General features: G+C 26.2%; 1 protein-coding gene across 1 annotated transcript in view; it reads left to right on the forward strand.

Annotated features, from left to right (window-relative positions):
• LOC145848506 (sushi, von Willebrand factor type A, EGF and pentraxin domain-containing protein 1-like) overlaps window positions 1-12676 on the forward strand; it is a 159879-nt gene that overhangs the window by 64180 nt on the left and 83023 nt on the right. Inside the window, exons 23-26 of the mRNA XM_082953935.1 lie at window positions 5324-5418; window positions 5828-5909; window positions 11616-11710; window positions 12578-12659. Of these exons, the coding sequence (XP_082810061.1) occupies window positions 5324-5418; window positions 5828-5909; window positions 11616-11710; window positions 12578-12659 (354 nt within the window). The remainder of the gene's footprint in view (window positions 1-5323; window positions 5419-5827; window positions 5910-11615; window positions 11711-12577; window positions 12660-12676) is intronic.

The raw sequence follows: 12676 nt of genomic DNA on the forward strand, positions 1-12676 counted from the left end.
TCCATTACACCTAATTAGATTTATTATTACTTACAAGTTTAAAAAGTAAAGAAAGAGAAACTAAAAATGCATTTTAAATATAGCTGTTTAAACCATATTAAACTACATAATATTACTTTCATAAACGATGTTTGTTAGAAAAATCTAATTTAAATTAGATTTTTAAAATAAAAGTATTACAAAAAATTATGTCAAAAAGTTCTACAAAACCTTTAGTTTAACTCATTATTTTTGCTTGAAGTACTTTTCAGTCGTCTTCGGCATGTTAAAACATTCTCTTCAAATTAAAAACTGTTGACATACTTAGAGAGTTTAACGAACTAAAGTTTTATAATAAATTTCTTGTTTCTACTTCTTTCTATGTCTTTCTGTAAATCGAATTATAGTACAATTTAAATATAGTTTTAAGTCAGGGATTGGCAACCTTTTATGATGAACAGTGAAAATTAGCGGGCAACAAGTAATAAAGAAGCTTCATTTTAAAATGCAAACATATGAGAAGTTATGTAATAATATAAACTCAAATTAAGCAGCATAGTTTAATAAAAAGTATAAAAAGAGAATATTTGTAAGCTTACATTTTGCTTAACTTGCTTCTTAACTAAAACTAGTGATCTACCAGATCCGTATCCAAATCTTATTTTTCGAATTGAGATTCGGCTGAATCAGATATGGCCGGATCCGGGTCTGTTTTTATTTTAATTGAGATCAAGTCGGATCCGGATCTGATTTTAAATCAATATTCGCCCGATACGGAACCAATTAATTTGAATTATTAAGAATTTTAAATATTGAGCGAGACTTTTCAGACTTATTTGTTCATGTAGGTTGTAAAACCTATAACAGGTTGTAGGAAACTTTTTTAGGCGATATATAATATTTACGTAAAATTAAAGTGTTCATTTTTAAGTTTTATCACAAACGAATAATAAAATTAGTAGCACATTTGTTATAAAAACAGTTGTTACTATGTTACTTTATATAATTTTGAAGATGAAAACTATGTTTCTGCAAAAGTTAACTCGCAAGGCAGAAATTTCTGCTTTGCGATTTAAGTCTAGCTAACAGGTCGTGCGTTTCCCGTTTTAACCGATGATTATGCTGTAGTTAATAATCAAATAAAATTAAATAAGCATTTTCTGTTCATTAAATTTCATTTCAATCAATTTTGTTGCAGAGTTAGGGTGTAAACCATACTGCTTACAGTAAAATACGGCTTGCAACCATATCTTTAAAGATAATGATTTGTACTAAACAAAGATCTGAAAAAAAGATCGAACACAAGTATAAAAGTTTGATGTAAATTTAAAATAAAATTTGGTAACAATTCTATTGTTACATTATTATAACTTTAACCGACACAAGTTAAATTGTTGTAGTACAGTTAAAAAAAATAAAAACAAAAAACTTTACATTTACACTTTGTTGAAAACATACTAACTTATGCACTAGGTAATGTTTATGAATTAGAAAGATTATAAATTGCGTTCGCTGAAAAAAAATCATCCCTTAACACCAGAAATGAATTAATCGGTAAATGCAGACATTTTGCTAAATTTTATTTAAAACCGCAACCTATACTGTCATGAATATTCTTTGCAATGTCTATCTGTTTATAAGTTAGTTGTATTTGTACTTGTATTTTTATCGTATTTGAATTTCTATTGTATGCCACATTTAATAACTATTTTATAACTTTTATCTAACTCTTATAATAACTTAAACAACAGTACTACAATAATTCTTCAATAACTAATTGATTGATTTAGCATATTTATTTAGTTTAATCTTTTGACCATATTTAAATTCTTTTCTTTTGTATTTTAATGTTGAAATTAGAATCTAATTAGTAATCATTAATTACATTTAACATTTAAATTGTCTCATTGATGTTTATAATTTATAAACTTTAAAAATAACAATGATTAGAATTAATTCTACTAATAGAACTAACAATCAGGAAAATTTTACTATGATTAGTACAAAAATAGCCACGACAAATCTCAGCGAAATCATTTTCAGTAATATTAAAAATACTCAGTAAATTTTAAATTTAAAGGGTTTATAGCGTAGTAGTTTATTTCTCTTGTTAATTACTGCTACAAAATCAATACTTATTGATTTTTTGTTTTATACAGTATTTTTACTGTTTTTTTTTAATTTTTTTGTAAAACATTAAATTTAAAGTTTTTTATCATTTTTAATCTTGACTTTTACAAGCTTTGAAATGTTATTAACAATAAAAGTAAGACACGAAAAAATATTTTCAAATTCAGCACTAAAATTTTGTTGGTAACTATCAAAAGTAATTGTTTTCGATTTTGAATTTACCTAGCGATTTACCAGATCCAAATCCGGCCGGGTCCAGGTCTTTTTGAAATTTAGATCCTGCCGGATACGGTTCTTGGCTAAAAATAGGCGGATCTGGTCGATCTCTACTAAAAACACGTCGCAGGCCGCAAAACTTTTTCTTTTTGGGCCATAGATTGCTGACCACTAATTCAAGTACAAGTTTTAGTTTAATCAAAAAGAAATGTTATATATAAACTTTATTGAAATATTCTTTTATAATTCAGTTATATCATTTGAAAAATTGTGAAATAACCTACTAAAAATTATATCTTTTTGTTTCGTGTATTAAAAACAAATTTTTAGTATTATTTCAGTAGATTACATTTTTTATCTAGTATCAATTTATAACATTTTAGTAACTTACATAGATAAGAGTCATTTTATTAATCAAGTAATCAAAAAGAAACTATCCAGAATAGTAAACCTTAAATGTAGACCTTAAACTAAAAGGTTAACCCTTGTTCATAAAGTTTAAATATAAACAAAAAATAAACTTTTATGTAGCCGTATTACTATTATTCTTAAACTTCGAGCTTCTATTTTTACCCTTGAGCTAAACCACAACCAATGCTATGCAAGACTTTTTTTTACAAGTAGTACTAGTTACTAATTTTCAGTTGCGATCGTATGGTTTATTGGTAAAAGTTTAAAATTTTTCATTAATAACTTTTAATTTTTTGAACTAATCGAGATAAAAAAATCGAATGATTCTTGAAAAATCTAAAAGTTTTTATTAAGCATTCAAGTTCAAAACGTTTTTAAGAGTTTTACTCTTATTTTCAATAAAATTAATAAAACAAAACTTATAAAACCATACGATCATATAGGTTTTAAAAGTTTTCTGTATCTAATTTTATTTACAAAGAGAGTAAAACTCTTGAAAATGTTTTGAACTTGAAAGTGTAATAAAATTTATAGACTTTTTTTAAAGAATCATTTGATTATTTTATTTTTTAAATACCGTGAAAAAAATCACAAACGAAGGTTGACTCTGTTTCTAATAGCATTGCGTATTATATTTAAGATATAAAGCTTGTCTGAACTTATCAAGAAAATAACTAATAAAAAAGCTGTAACTTTTCTTTTTATTACTAATCGGCTGTGCGACATGTGCTTAAAAATGATTATATAAAATGTACACAACAATAACAACATTTACAAACAAAGTGATGCAACAAAATAACAAATAAACAAAATAAGTATCCTCTTAATTTTCATTTTATCGTTTTATTCCGTTTTTACTCGTTTGATCTTTATCCATATTGCAGTCTTTTGTATATAAAAATCGCTGTTTGTCGCCATCATTAGAAAGATTCTTTAAATTATCAGCGCTAATTAAAGCTAATTAGGTTGCGATCGCAGACTTCCTTAAAACATTTTATTGAACGACGAATAACTCGCTCTACAACGGAGACTTTGGGATTCGCCCTTTGTCCATCCTTAGAAAATGACCAAAAACTAGATAAGCCTGAGCTGGCTGAGAATAAGTACATGGCGGTGAGACCAAAAGCGCTCAAAGTTTTCTTGTTGGTGATCTGTAATTGACATTCCAATTCTAAATATACGATATTGGCATTGTAGATGGAAGATGTTGATTTTGTTTCCTGCACCTCGGACAACGTCCACGTTTCGCTATCGTATAGCAAAGTACTTAGTACACATGCACAACAAATGTTAGCTTTTGTACGAATCCTTAACTTTTGGTTGTCCTAAACTTTTTCAGTCGACAAGCAAAGGTACCTGACGCCTTATCAAACGATTTTTGATTTCTGTGTCAAATGATGTGTATGATGCAACTTTTGAGTCAATGTATAAAAACATTTTAACATTTTTCATACCCTTGCTGTTGATTTTGATTGGTTGCAGAACACCTTTTGTTTGGGTTAGGACTTTAGTTTTTAAAAAGGTAATTATAAAAGAAAAGTTTGAGCATGTTGATGCAAAATGGCTCAATATTATCTAAATATATTAAGCAGAGTGAGCTACGAGTGCATCATCATCAGCAAAGAGTAGAACACGTAGTATTATAAACTTCAGCTTTTGATTTGCTCACAGATGTTCAAGGTTGACAAGTCGGCCTGACCACTTTTTCTTTAATGAGGCTTAACTTCTATAGTTGATGACATAAAAGCAAGCTTTGACAGCATTAAATGCAAAATTCAAATAAGAGTCTGAGAAATTACGCAGCCTTACTCATCCTACTTTTAACTTCAAATAAATCAGAAACACTCCCATCATACTGGATAGTTCCCCTTGTGTTTGTGTGAAAACATTTGAAAATGTTGACGATACTTGTATTTAATTAACAACTAAATTGTTTTCTAAATAACTTTTTTATAAAGTATGCATATTAATAAAGCATTACACGTATAAATATTTTGGTATTTAACGTTATTTAAAATTACTTATATAAATAGTTTTCTAGTTTTTAATAAAATGTAAAATCTAGGGGCATATTTAGGCTTATGTATAAATTTAGCTTGAAAGACTGAGGTAAGTGACATAGTTGGTAAGTAAGAAATTTTTTTGAATACCTTTTAAACTATTCCCGATAATGGTTATTTGCTTCCTTTTTTATAAAAAAAAATGTTATCATCTACAGTTCTTAAAATGTTTAGTTTAAAGTCACAGTAATAACTAGTACATTGATGTGTTCAGAAGATATAAACATTTTTATATAACAAATATATAAATTACATTAAAAATTCTATAAAAACAGGTTTATAAAAATCAAAATAGTTTTAATGTGTTAAGACTTTTTCTTTGGCAATCAAATTCATATAAATTGGAATAATTTTACTTTTTATTTGTAACAAGAAATATATTTTATTTCTTATTACAATCTTAAACTATGAATTGTAATTTGACAAAAAGTTCCAATCAAAAGATTCTTATATTTTCTCAATATTTTCTTAAAACAATAGTTATAATTTTTTTTACTATTGCTTGCACGAGTAATTTAACTAAACAGGAATAGTATGTGGAGAAATTCCGAAAATAAATCACGGAAGAGTTGAGTGCACTGATCTTGCAACATTTAATTCAGAATGTACCTATTTTTGTGAGGTAACTTTAATAGTGGTTACTTTGTTATGTTTATTTAGAATTAAAGGAAAACGCTTTTTAATTTTGTAAAAAATATAAGAAAGACTCTGCAAGAATTTTTAAAAACATAATAAACAACAGTTTTTATGTTTTTTAAAAACCCTTTTGTATAAATAAAAACTCAAACTAACATTAACAATGTAGAATTTTCAAGGCTTTTAAGCAGTTTGTTAGTTCTCAACAAGTATTAGACTAGTAATAAAAAAAAGAAATATTTTGATAAAAATATTGGAAGACGATTAAAATATATTACAAGTGTTCAGCTGAGTTGTCGTTATTGAAATACTTTCAGTTGTGAAACTATTAAAACTTATCAAAGTAAAGTTTAAAAAAAAGGGTAAAGCAAACTTAACTATTAACATGTTTAAAGGAAGGTTATGAACTATCAGGTTCAAAAGTCAGAAAGTGTCAAGTAGATAGTCGTTGGTCGGAACCATTGACCACATGTGAAAGTAAGCTTAAATGTTAATACTAGTAATATTATTTTTAACGATAAAATGTTGAGTTTCTTGAAGTTTAAGAACTAATTTGTAAAAAGTTTGTATTCTTATAAAATAAAATACTTTAGTATATAAATACATGCCTTTAAACAGGACACGTAACAAAAATTTATTGGCTACACTTTTTAAAGGAAAACTAATATGTCACAAGTTTAATAAAATAGACTTAATATAGTTTTAAAGTAACTTGATTCAAGTACTCTACTTGTATTCTATACGCTAATAAATTTGATTTTAATTAGGTTTTTAAGAAGAATAATTTAAAATATTAGCTTTAAAATTCTTTATATTTTCAGTGACAGTGTATTTAAAACTATGTAAAATCTTAATAGTTAAATTTTTTTAACTTGTATAATTTTATCTAACTGATCTTAACGATTTTTGAAACAATTTTTTAAAAGTAGAGTGAAGTTTTATAAAAATATTCGTAGAAGTTTTTAGAGTATTGATTCTATTGCTTTTCAAAACAACATTACACAATTTGAATATTAAAACTATAAGTATTTACAAAAACTAATACTGAATGAACGCTTGAGAGGCAAAAAAAGTTCAAGACAACTTCTTTTTGTTCTTAAGACTTACTTTAATTGCAGTCTTCAGCTTTCAATTTAGACTTTGAAATAGACTGATGTTGGGATAAAGTCTAAATCGGAAATTATCAAACTTTTTTTCATAACGCCCCTTTCAAAAAAATTAAAACTCGTGCGCCCCATCTTTTACAGTTTATGGTCCCCCAAAATCTGAAATGACACCCAAGGTCATAGAAATGTCCATTTGACATATTTTGGGAAGCCCTGGTCAAAACTATATTTAAATTTACGTCATTTGTACAGCAATAAAAACAACTATAATCTAGAAAGCAGATTTTCCTGAAGTAGACGACAAGTTTCCATTTTAGAAATTTTAACATTTCAAAAGGTAATTAAATAGTAAATGGGTAAAAAATTTTTAGGTTTGTGCTATCAAAATAAAAGTTTAATAACTGATTATTATTTTATGAAGTAAAGTGTAGAATAGGAAAACATAAACTATGCTGAAGTAAAAATTGCATAAATAGTATAGTGTTTTTATCAACAAACTAAATACGAATCAAGATATTTCTATAAAAGTTAAACAACTGCTTCTTAATACTTAAAAGTTAATTCTCTGTTTCAAAATATACGATAGCTAATAGTTATTTAAAATTATTTGCGAAAGTGTTTTATTGTTGTAACATATTTAGCAAAAATTAAGTTTGACGCTACATAAATTTTATGCTTGTTATTCTCAGCACTTATTTTACATTAAAAGCTCTTTAGTTTTTATTTTGCTCTCAAGATTGTCTTTCATTATTACATTTAACTAGTGATATACCGTTTCCGACCATTAGGATACGGATCCAGCTTGATAATGCCGTTTTGGATCAGGAATTACTTAAAAAATATCCAGCCGATCTTAGTTTTAAAAATATTCGGATTCGGATCTGGTCGGAGTCTAAACTTTTGCAGTCGGTAGATCACTAGCTAAAGCTCTAAATAAAAATAACTAAATAAAACACCTATTTTTAAAATCTTTAGCATTATCTTTAATACTAAGTTATCGTTTATTACTTATAGTGTTACAAACATTTTAAATCACTAAAAGCCAAGATTTAAATGAGATAATTAATTATAAATCTTAAAGAAAATCTTTTAGAAGTGAAAATACTTTAAAAACAGTTTACATTAATGATACAATTTCGATAAACAACAAAAAGTTGTTTTAGTATGTTAATTGAGTTGATTGAAAGGAGAGATAGTCAATATGCTTAAAGCTCTTTAAATTAGTAAATTGGTTGATTAATTTTAATTTCAACGAAAATAGTTTTCGGAGACTCGTAAAGATTATAAATAAAAAAAATTAAAGACATCTGCTAAAGTGAATTAATAATATCAAAAGTTTATATTGGCTTAAACCACTAAAAACTCAAAGTTTGGCAGAAATGCGTTAACAATTCTAACGGTGTTTCAATTTAGGTTTTTGTTCAATCGATTACATTTTTTTAGTGATTTACCGAATCCTAGTCTTATTTTCAAATTAGGACTCGGCCGATTCTGAATCCAAATCTTATTTTGAAATTATTTGGATTTGGTGGATCACTACTATTTTGGTAAATTTTATCAACTAGTATTACGATTTTTTTCGTTTTTAAACAACTATCTTATTTTTTGACTATAAGCTCTTTTTCGACGTGTACATACAAGCTCTCGGTAGTTTCAGTCTACCGAGAGCTTGTAGTCTGATGATATAAGTTGTATCATCAAGGCTTTATTTTTACTTTAGCTTGCCTTACGGCACATTAAAGTTTAAGCCTTAGCTCTGATGAATTTTGCCGATGCTTATTGTGAACTTTAATTTTAAATGTATACATATATATATATATTAAAGGTTTTATACAAAGTTCTGATCGATAGTGCTCGACAAATCAAATTGGAGCTTAATATTTATTTATTTAATTATATAAAAACTATAATTCAAACAGCTGTTTCACACATTGAAATGTAAAATTTCATGTGATCTTCAGTGAGTTGTAGTTTATTATAATAGTAAACAGAAATTTCGATTTTAGAATTTTTTATAGTAATTATGACGTAGTAATGGTACAGTTTATTGTACGATTAGTTGAATTTGAAATACGCTGTAAATGTTATTCTATATGTAATTTATAGCATTTTATAACATTTTTCCCAACAGCCTAAAAAATTTTTCTAATAACTTAAAACATTTTTTCCAAAATAACCTTTTTAAACTTTCCTAAAAAGCATAGAATAACATTTACAGCGTATTTCAAATTCAACTAATCGTACAATAAACTGTACCATTACTACGTCATAATTACTATAAAAAATTCTAAAATCGAAATTTCTGTTTACTATTATAATAAACTACAACTCACTGAAGATCACATGAAATTTTACATTTCAATGTGTGAAACAGCTGTTTGAATTATAGTTTTTATATAATTAAATAAATAAACATATATATATATATATATATATATTATTAGTAAGTTTATTTTTAGTTTTAAGTAGTTTAAAGTGTAAACTAAAAGAGTTTAGTACAAAAAGTATACCACAGTTATTAAATAAGTAAATTTTATTAAATTTTATTCACAAATTATTTATTATCATTGAAACTATTCGTTTGCATTAAGCTAGACTTTTTACTTAACGGCGTTTTTTAAATTTTAGATCAAGTATTTGGATCCGGATCCGGCCGGATATTGCCTATTAGATCCAGATTCGGATTCGGCCGTTTCTCATTTGAAAAAAAATGTCCGGATCTAAGCTTGAAAAAATATCCGAATCTGGATCCGGCCGGATTCAAAATTTTTGGATCCGGTAGATCTCTAGTTTTCATGGCTAATATTAAAACAAGTGATTATATAAGTAAGTATTTATTAGTACAGAATACAGGTTAAAAAAATCAAGAATAAGGTCGTTTCCATTTTAAACAGTTTTAGGTTCTATTTTACTGGTCTTAAACTATATACTTTTTAAACTTTTAAAAGTTTTTTAAAAGTTTAACGTTACTTATTGTTTTATGCACTTAGAAATAATAATGTTTAACTATGTTATGATGATAGAATCTGGACAAAAACATCCAACAAGAACAACTTTTATATAGCAATGGGTTCTTTTCATGGCACGGAGGTATGTGATTTAAGAGGTATCTGTAATAAAGTACTATTCATCAGGTCAATACAGAGATGATAGTATTGGTAAAGTAAAGCAATCTTCCGAATCAAAAAAGAATAAATAATCTTTAGTCCATAAAATTTCAGCAACAAGATTTAATATAATCATTGATATAGGCAATACTAAAAAAGTCTTCTGTGATGTTTCACTAGACCGATCCTTAAATAGCTACAGTCCATACCGAAAACCTAATTTTTAACTGATTAATCCATAACGGTTCCAAACACCCTAAAAGCATGCGCAAAAGTATTACGTAAGTAAATATAAAAAATCAAAATACATCTTCATTATAAAAAAATGAAGATGTATTTAACAACATGAAGAGCTTATACCATAATGCAATAAACAAAAGCAGTTTTAAATATAACTTAACTTATAAGTACTTTGATAACAACAACGTTAATAAAAACAAAAAAAAAAGTATGTATTTACTACAACTGTGCGCAAACAGCAAATCTTTTATGAAACCTACAGGAAAATAATAATGAATATTTAGTAGAGTTAAGTGTTAATGATTCTGTGAAAAATAACGCCAACCAAGTTAACATGCGTATCTTATGCAACCTGGAATGGATTAATATTGCACTATTAGATATACTTAAAATCATAATTTAAAAATATTAAATCATTACTCGATGTCCACATTATTTAAACGATATATTATAGGTTAAAATTATACAAATTTATTTACTATATACGTTTAAATTTTAAGAACAGAATAAAAATTCTCAACTTATAAATAGAGAGAACAATATTACTTAAAAGTTTTGAATTTTATTACAAACAATCTTTCACTCGTTAAAAGAGTTTAAACGAGATCTTCAGTTTATAATAACCTCTTAAAAATTAAGGTAAACATGAGAGAAAATATTAAGCTTAACTAAGAATCAAACTGGCAATTTGTAGTGTTTTGAGCAGTTTACATACTTTTAACCTTAACACGAACTAATTTTCTAAGAGCCTTAAAATTTTAGATGTTTTTCTCAATTATTAATTTTAAAATGTTAGTTTTATTCTGTTTGTTATTATAGTCCACTGCAAATTAAAGTTAAGCCTAATGTATTCTTTCATTTTTACCTTAGTTTCAACAGATTTTTTTTAATAACTTATGATATCGTTTAAACTTTTTAAAAGAATGAGAATTGTTTTGTTAGTATAAGTAAAAAACTTAAATTGAACTATATATTAACTGCGCTAAATAGAAGTTGTGTTGTATCTATCTTGAGTATTAAAGTTTTTGTTTCTGTACCTATTTCTTAAGTTTTTTTAAAGCTACTAATTTTTTTTGTAATTAAAAGTTAGAGTTTTTTTGTGTGTGTTTATTTGGTTCATTTCTTTATAGCTAAATTGGCTGGTATTAATATCTAATTACAACTGTACAAATTTTGTTATACGTTTGTTTGTTGAAAAACCGATAAGAGATTTCTACTTTTAAAATTAAAAAAAGTATTCTATTTATTTTTTCAAATGTTAATTCTGCACGCAAAACAATGATCTTTTCATTTAATTTTTTTTATGAACTTTTAGTTTTATATACAATTTCTTTGAGCAAACCATTTTTTTCAGAATAAACTGTTTTAAATTTAAAGAATATTTATAATAAAAAATTGTTTGCTCATTTTTTTTATTAAAGCAGGTGTTTAAACTTTACGATCTCATCTATAGTTTACAAGGTATAATACGTTGATACGCCAAAATTTAGCAATCATATAAATATATTTTTATCATTAAATCCCTTTTCGTTAAAATACACTGTTTTACATGTCATATTTTACTTAGTTCGCTATATTAAAACCATAAAGTTTTATTATTTGTATAAGAAAGTTATATGGCTTAAAATTTTTAAAGTTAATATACGGTGTGTACCATGAGGTCTTTCTATATACTCGACCACATTTTTGAGTGCTGATTTATTTATCGTGTTCAATAAACTAATAAACAGAAGTACAGTGCAGCAGCTTAAAATCTCCAACAAACGGTGAAATATCTTGCAGTGACAGTAACTATTTCAGCTCAATTTGTGAAACTAAATGCAACGTTAGTTATACTTTTTCGTTGTTATTGAATAGTTTTGAACAAATTGAAATATTAAATTAGTTTATAAGTTTTAACTAAGATTGCACTATAAAAAAATGCTTACTTCACTTTTTATTAAAGTCTTTAAAATTTTAAACCATGTATGAAAGTGAGTAATTTTAAGCAAACATTAGGTTTGTAGTTTTTTAATCTGTTTAATTCTATAGTAATTCTAATTTTCATATGATCTTAAAAAACACTGTTGTAGTTATAACATACTTTAAAAAACACTACAGTACAAGTTTAAAAAAAAAAGCTCACTCTATATATTTTTGAAAGCCTTTTTTAGAAAAAGAAGCTCACTCTATACACTTTTAAAAGCTTGGTTAGATCTCAATAGCAGTTTCACGCGACTATGCCTGTCTGATGAGTCCTAATCAGGACGAAACCGGTCGTAGGTTGCCTAGGATGCTGTAGTCGTTGATCTTGAAATAAAATTCATTAATATTATTGATGGCACGAAACATTTTAACTCTGTAGATGATGGCCGTAATAACTACTGGTCAAAAAGCAAGAAAAACAAAGATTAAAATTAAAAACGATTAAAGTTTAAAAAGTATAGGGCTTGAAGTGATAAAAAAGAATGTGTGTTGTTTATTCTATTCAAAAATACAATTTAAAAAAAACATCAATTATATCATCTAACATGATAAACTTCAAAAGCTTTAGTTAAAGAAGTTTTTTAAAGGTTACGAGTTCCTTAGTGTAAGCTGTGAGTTGTAATTGAAGAAAAATTTTCAATGTTGTTTAAAGATTAATTTACTTAAAGCTTAAAAACTATACAGCGTTGTTTTTTAATAATTTTAGAAATAAACGAATTTTTAAAAGATTGGATACGAATTACAAGGAAGTTCTTTGAGAGAATGTTCGAAAATGAAAGCTTGGACTGGCAGTCCTACTGTTTGCGTTTGTAAGTTTCGCTTTATA

Source organism: Thalia democratica, chromosome 1, assembly GCF_965202585.1.
Source record: "Thalia democratica chromosome 1, ktThaDemo2.hap1.1, whole genome shotgun sequence".
In the NCBI taxonomy this organism is placed as follows: Eukaryota; Metazoa; Chordata; class Thaliacea; order Salpida; family Salpidae; genus Thalia; species Thalia democratica.